Source organism: Terrapene carolina, unplaced genomic scaffold (genome assembly GCF_002925995.2).
Source record: "Terrapene carolina triunguis isolate 2854851 unplaced genomic scaffold, T_m_triunguis-2.0 Scaffold898, whole genome shotgun sequence".
NCBI lineage: Eukaryota > Metazoa > Chordata > Testudines > Emydidae > Terrapene > Terrapene triunguis.
In genome coordinates this window covers 96592-103834 of record NW_020665249.1, presented here as the reverse complement: position 1 = coordinate 103834, position 7243 = coordinate 96592, and the positions used below count along the sequence as shown (strand labels likewise).

Genomic DNA, 7243 nt, shown 5'->3' with positions numbered 1-7243 from the left:
TTTCATTGAGGGGGCCAGGGAGAAGGAGCTGGGGTGAAGGGGCCTGGGGGCTCTTTTGCTCCACTGAGAGGCCTGGGGGTCTCTGATGTTCCATTGAAGGGGCCTAGAGTAGGGTCTTGGGGGGAGGCAAGGTGCAGGGGAAAGTAGGTTGATGGATCTGGGGGGGAGTGAGGTGGGGCAGGTCCCACAGGCTGCCTGCTGAGTGGTGGGGTGTTTCTGAGGGGCAGAATTTCCCCACTCACTGAGCCAGTATAATTCTGACTCAGTCCCACCCCAAGGGACACAGGGTGGGGCGGGGGGGGGGGGCGGGTTGTGTGGCATTGGTCAATCAGTTGCTCTCAGGTCAAAGGGCCAGGCCTGGCTGTGTTTGCTTGGAGTTTGACCTGGGACGGTAAGGTTGTGTCATTGATGGAGCCGCTTTTGGGAAAGGGGGGTTAAGAGTTTTCACAAACACTCTATAAATGAGCTGGCCGGGACCTTGGAGCCAGAGTGAGCAGCAGCCTCCAGCCACCCGTGAGTACCTCTCCTGTGGGGTCACACAGCCTGCCTGCCTCTCAGCCTGGACCGTGATGCCCTGGCTCCCAAAGTGCCTGGGGGCTGGAGCAACCTCACACGGGCTGCCCTCTCTGGAGTGATATCTCCCCCTGCATCTCTGCATCCTGACCTGGAAAAGCCACGAGGGAAGCAGTCGCCTCTCAAGGCTGGGAGCCTGGGGCCTGACAGGGGATTTTCCTAGGAACACGCAGCCCCGAGGGGTTTGCGTGGCTTCCCTGGCCTGTGAGCCCAAGGTTCTGTTTCTCCTTTACCAGCTGTACATGTTTTATTTGGTTTGTAGGTTTCCGTGCCTTGCTCGAGTCTCAGGAAGGAGCCACGCTCTCTACGACAGGTATGATCCCTAGTCACCCCAGGGCCTGGATCCCGCTGCCAGCCCAGTGGAAGTGGAATCTAGATACATTCAGGCCAGTAACCATACAGCGAGAGGGACTGGGGACAGATGTGGGGCTCCCTCTCCCTTGGTGTCTGTAAACAGAGCACAGGCATCTCAGCTAAACCATCTGCTCTGGCTTACCCAGGGCCAGGAGGATGCAGGAGTCACTGGGAGGGGCTCTGGTCAGGGTTATGCAGGATTTCACATCAATGAATGTCTGAATCTGCCCCCCAGGCCCTGTGTTGTGCTTTGCAGGTGTGCAAAGTGTGTGTGCAAAGCTCCCATCCCAAGTCAGCAGAGTTCCCACCCACTTGGCCAGTGCAAATGGCAGGACTGGGCACAGGGCAGCACAGGGAATCAGCTCCCGGGAAGATGCTGGCACCTTGGTCTCTCCTGGTCACTGCCTTGAGCACACAACAGTTTAGTCTCCTGAGGACTGAAATGCTTCGGTTTAACTAAAGTCTCTGGACTCAATAGACGAGTGTCCGGATTAAACTGAATGGAGCATGATATACAGGAGGTCAGATTGGATGATCTAATGGTCTCTTTTGGCCTTAAACTCTATGAGACAGGGAACTACTGGGTGCACAGTCAGCCTGTGAAACTCCCTGACACACGAGGGCACTGAGGACAAGAGCGCAGCAGGATTCTGACAAGGATGGGACATTCCTATGGAGAACATGAATATCCAGAGCTGTGATAAGGATTTAAAAAATGAGAGGTTTGGCACCGCCCTGCTCTGGGGCATGAGCAACCTCCTCTCTCACAGAGTCAGGTGGGGATGGCCACCAGGCGCGTGCTGCTGATAGAGGCAGGAGGCTGGGCTGGATGGATGTGACTCGGGTGGGGAATCCCAACAGTGTTCCAGGAACGATGCTGTACGGAACAACCCCGAGCCAGCTTTGTGGGCCTGGGATGTGGGCTGGATGGGAGCCACCTCATTTCCCATTCTTGATGTCCACTGGTGTGAGCTCGTCCCCAGTGCAATAAGCGAGGGTGGGAGGAAGGGGCTAGGCTCAGCACTGTCCACTCTGATTTTCCGCGCACACACCCAGTGCACAGGGAGAAAGCGGCATTAACCTGAGGGTTTCGTTTTCCAGCAAGTATGGGGCGGATGGATCTGAAAATTGCAGTGGCCTTCGTCCTGCTGCTGTTTCTCGGCACTGGTAAGAGATGCTGGCGGGTGGTCGATTCCCTGAACCCGGCGATGCGGGTTAAATTCCTCCTGAGGATGTCTAGAGAGATGATGTCTCCTCGCGTTCCCCAACTCCAGAGCACGTTCTTCTTCCTCCTCCCCAGTTCCCGTCTAGGGGTTGTATCCAGGACCAGGGAAAACCCGAGGATGCAGCCCAATATTGGCCAAAGTGGCTGCTGATATTAGGGCCTGGTTTTCAGAGCTGCTGAGCGCCTGGCGCTCCCCCAGCTTTCCCTGGAGTTAGGGGCTGCTCAGCCCTAGGCGCCCTCGTCACGGTTTTCTTCAAAAAATTTCCCAAAATGTTTTTTTCACCAGAACAGAAATTTCCAAGGAAATGTCCAATTTCAATGACATTTCTTGGATTTTTGCCCAAAACGGAACATTTTTTGGTCTCTGGCAACTGAAAGCCAAAAACCAACAACAACAAAGTTGCAGTTAAAAATGAAAAACAGGAGAATGAAGGTAAAGAAAAATGAAAACATCTTTGTTTGAATCAATGTTTTTCATGAGAACAAATGCCAGTTCTCTGCTAGCTCCAGAATGAGTTGCCCTAAAGCACTGGCCGGCTCTCATCCTGGGAGTCTGTTAGGGCAGCATCTCTCAGCCTTTTCTCAGCAGTGACCCCTTCTTCAAAATAAAAGTGATCCCCTACGTGTACAAAAGTGGGAGTTAAAAATACAATGGCTACATTTGATGTTACACATGTCGATAGTTTTGGCTAGCATGAAGTTATTCTGGAAATGCTACTTTCTTTGCTTTAGAATTGTGATACAATTGTACCGCACTACAACACAATTTAGAATTGTGATACAATTGTACTGCACTACAACACAATTTAGAATTGTAATACAATTGTGCTGTACTGCAACACAATTTAGAATTGTAATACAATTGTACTGCACTACAACACAATTTAGAATTGTAATTCAATTTTCAATGCCCCACAACCTCCCTCATTTGCCTTTCAAGACCCTTCTGGGGCTTGCAACCCACCCGTTGATAAACACTGTGTTAGATTTTATGGTGCATCTGAGCAATGGCTGCCTCTCCTAGCTTGTGTTTAGCATGTCACTCACACACCAAAAGTGGAGGCTTTCATCTGTCCGGCTGGAAATAGGCTGATTTCCTTTCTGCATTAAACACAAACTCCCTTCCAGCCAGTGTTTGCTGTTGCGTGTTGGTGCATGAACAGCATCTTGCGTGGAATGGATGTCTGTGGTGCAAGAATGGTACCGGGATATTTGTGGCAGGTGCTTTGCACATCAAGGGATCACGAGGATTCAGCTTTTCCAGTTTGTCTCATGTATCAGAGGGTAGCCGTGTTAGTCTGTATCCACAAAAACAACGAGGAGTACGGTGGCACCTTAAAGACTAACAGATTTATTTGGGCATAAGCTTTCATGGGTAAAAAAACACTTCTTTAGAGGCATGGAGTGAAAATTACAGATGCAGGCATAAATATACTGACACATGAAGAGGAGGGAGTTACCTTACAAGTGGCGAACCAGTGTTGACAAGGCCAATTCAGTCAGGGTGGATGTGGTCCACTCCCAATAATTGATGAGGAGATGTCAATACCAAGAGAGGGAAAATTGCTTTTGTAGTGAGCCAGCCACTCCCAGTCCCTGTTCAAGCCCAAATTAATGTGTTAAGTTTGCAAATGAATTGTAGCTCTGCAATTTTTCTTTGAAGTCTGTTTTTGAAGTATTTTTGTTGTAGGATGGCTACTTTTAAATCTGTTATTGAATGTCCAGGGAGATTGAAGTGTTCTCCTACTGGCTTTTGTATGTTACCATTCCTGTTGTCTGATTTGTGTCCATTTATTCTGTTACGTAGAGACTGTCCAGTTTGGCCAATGTTTGTCTCCTGTCTTTCCAATACCAGTGTAAAAGCAGCTACCTCCCTGGGCATGGCCCCTCCTCCCCTAGAGAGACCTGAGCCCCATTTTCTGTCTCTGCAGAGGCTGCCAGTTATCGGCTGCAGAAGCGAGAGGCTCAGGACTCATTCTCCCAGATCCAGGAGGTTGCCAAGAGTTACTGGGAGCGGCTGAATTCAGCGGTCCAGGGCTGGATGGACAATGTCAAATCTTGGTAAGGGGTAGGCAGAGTGCAACCCTCCTGGGTGTAGGGTTCTGTCCCATGTAGTGGCACCAAGACCACTTAGAGAGAGATAAAATGAGTCTGCTCTATAGCCTTAGCTAAGAGCCAGTTGGCTTTTAGTTCATGTGGTAGATAGAGACTCATGCACTAAGTTCCAGAGGTCCCAGGTTTGATCCCGCCCACTGACGACCGGGGTCTGTCAGTATTACACAAGCAGAGATTAAATCTGGAGGAAGCCACCAGCATGGTTGGTCTTTCCAGCAGCGTTACCTGGAACAGATATACCCCCAAAGGGAGTGGTTTGGGAAGTGGTGGTCTCTGGCTCCGCGCAGACAGAGGGTTTGCTCTGTTGGTGACATAAAGCCCTGGAGAGTCCCATGTGGGTTACAATCCTGGACGTGCACAGATGCAAAGAGCATGCACTAGTTGTGACCTAACAGCCCTTCCCCATTCCTGGGGCTGATTCCCAATCGCCTTCCTTCCTGCGACTGGGGCAGGCCCTCTGGCAGGTAGGTTAAAGCTGCCTTTGTGGTTCTTGAAGTTTGAAACTCTGCAGGGTCCAGCTCAGGCCCTGGTGTGGCTGCTTTAATATATGCAGATGATACAAAACTACTCAAGATAGTTAAGTCCCAAGCAGACTGCGAAGAGCTACAAAGGGATCTCACAAAATTGGGTGATTGGGCAACAAAATGGCAGATGAAATTCAATGTTGACAAGTGCAAAGTAATGCACATTGGAAAATATAATCCCAACTATACATATAAAATAATGGGGTCTAACTTAGTTGTTACCACTCAAGAAAGAGATCTTGGAGTCATTGTGGATAGTTCTCTGAAAACATCCACTCAATGTGCAGCGGCAGTCAAAATGTTGGGAATCATTAAGAAAGAGATAGACAATAAGACAGAAAATATATTGCCTCTATATAAATGCATGGTGTGCCCACATCTTGAATATTGCATGCAGATGTGGTTGCCCCATCTCAAAAAAGATATTTTGGAATTGGAAAAGGTTCAGAAAAGGACAACAAAAATGATTAAGGATATGGAATGGCTGCCATAAGAGGAGAGATTAATAAGACTGGGACTTTTCAGCTTAGAAAAGAGATGACTAAGCGGAGAATATGATAGAGGTCTATAAAATCATGACCGGTGTGGAGAAAGTAAATAAGGAAGTGTTATTTACTCCTTCTCATAACACAAGAACTAGGAGTCAACAAATGAAATTAATAGGCAGCAGTTTTAAAACAAACAAAAGGAAGTATTTTTTCACACAACACACAGTCAACCTGTGGAATTCCTTGCCAGAGGAGGTTGTGAAGGCCAAGACTATAACTATAAGGTTCAAAAAAGAACTAGATCAGTTCCTGGAGGACAGGTCCATCAGTGGCTATTAGCCAGGCTGGGCAGGGATGGTGTCCCTAGACCCTGTTTGCCAGAAGCTGTAAATGGGCGACGGGGGATGGATCACTTGGTGATTCCCTCTGGGGCACCTGGCATTGGCCACTATCCGAAGACAGGACACTGGGCTCGATGGACCTTTGCTCTGACCCAGTATCGCGGTTCTTATGTTATGTTCTTTTCCTGACTCTCTCTGGGCCCTGGGAAGCAGAGATGGCGTTCTATCCCATTTGGGAAGGTCCTTTGAGCAGGGCGCATTAACAGACAGCTGTCCCCACCTATCTGAAGCCCCTCTATGCTGCCCGAATGGCATGAAAGGACCCTAGGAAGCAGGGCCCATGTGTCAGTGATTTTCAGGGCTCCATGGCTGGATTTGGTGCTGGTTTTACTCTAACCATGGACTGTATTTAATAATGATGCTGACAGTGCAGACCATCCCGCAGGGACCAGGGTCCAGCCCTCTCACGTGGCATCTCCTCATCCCCTCCACTTTCCTTCCCAGGGAAATCTACGAAAAAACCACATCGGCTGCGGGGACCTACACAGAAATCCTGAAGGACCAGGTTTACCATTGGTGGCATGGGGAGCAGTAACATAGGCTGCCGTCCACCCCATCCCCATCCCCATCCCCTCCCCACTGCCATTCCTACAGGGACAAGCCAGGATAGCGAGCGGGTTCCTCTATGTTCATATTTGTTCACGTGCTGACACTTTTCTGCTTACAGAGTCAATAAAGCAAATTCCCTTGCCTGGCTCCATTCACTGCTGTGTGTGTGGATCTGTGAGTGACACAGAACTTGGCGTGTATGGGGCTCACTCAGAGTCTTAATTATAACTGCACCTCCTGTCCCATTATCCCTGTCTTCAGATATTGGGAGGAAACTGAGGCACAGCGATGGCACGTGAGAAGGAGTAAGCTGCAGACAGAGGAACAGAACCCACAACTCCTGACTCCCCCCTCATTCTCCACTAAGTTGAGAATAGAACCCAGGCGTCCTGGGTCCCAGCCCCCTTCACTCTAACCATTAGAACCCACTCCACCCAAGCATCAGGCACAGAAGCCAGGCATCCTACCTCCCAGCCCCCTCCTGTTCCGACTGACTGGACCCCACTCCCTCCAAGAGCTGGGAGTGGAAAAGGTCATACTGCAAACTTGTTCTAGCGCCTAAGTTTCCTCCCTGTTTGAAGCTAGCTGCCACTGAGGGGTTTGGGATGGGCCCGTGTCAAGGCTGGATCCCCACTTTGAACTTTAGGGTTCAAATGTAGGGGCCTGCATGAAAACTTCTAAGCTTATCTACCAGCTTAGCTTTGGTCCGCTGCCACCATCACAAGAATTCCCTCCCTGGGAAGCCTTGAGAAACCTTTCACCAATTCCCTGGTGAACACAGATCCAAACCCCCTTGGATCTTAAAACAAGGAGAAGTTAACCATCCCCCCTCCTTCCTTCCACCCTCCCTTCACCAACTCCTGGTGAATACAGATCCAAACCCCCTTGGATCTTAAAACAAGGAGAAATCAATCTGGTTCTTAAAAAAGAAGGCTTTTAATTAAAGAAAAAGGTAAAAATCATCTCTGTAAAATCAGTATGGAGAATACTTTACAGGGTAATCAAACTTAAAGA

General features: G+C 49.3%; 1 protein-coding gene across 1 annotated transcript; it reads left to right on the top strand.

Moving 5' to 3' along the window:
- Positions 1 to 443: 443 nt before the first annotated feature.
- On the top strand, positions 444 to 6384 carry LOC112116280 (apolipoprotein C-II-like). Its single transcript, XM_024213663.2, has 5 exons — positions 444 to 513; positions 836 to 886; positions 2029 to 2094; positions 4084 to 4213; positions 6125 to 6384. Exons 1-5 carry the CDS (start codon positions 462 to 464, stop codon positions 6213 to 6215), a joined length of 390 nt encoding a protein of 129 aa, XP_024069431.1. The 5' UTR covers positions 444 to 461; the 3' UTR covers positions 6216 to 6384.
- The last annotated feature ends 859 nt before the right edge of the window (positions 6385 to 7243 follow it).

Coding starts and splice junctions, on each gene's coding strand:
- LOC112116280 (XM_024213663.2), top strand. CDS start 462: ATGAGCTGGCCGGGACCTTGGAGCCAGAGTGAGCAGCAGCCTCCAGCC. Junction 514..835: donor GCAGCAGCCTCCAGCCACCC/GTGAGTACCTCT, acceptor TTTGGTTTGTAG/GTTTCCGTGCCTTGCTCGAG. Junction 2,095..4,083: donor GCTGCTGTTTCTCGGCACTG/GTAAGAGATGCT, acceptor CTGTCTCTGCAG/AGGCTGCCAGTTATCGGCTG.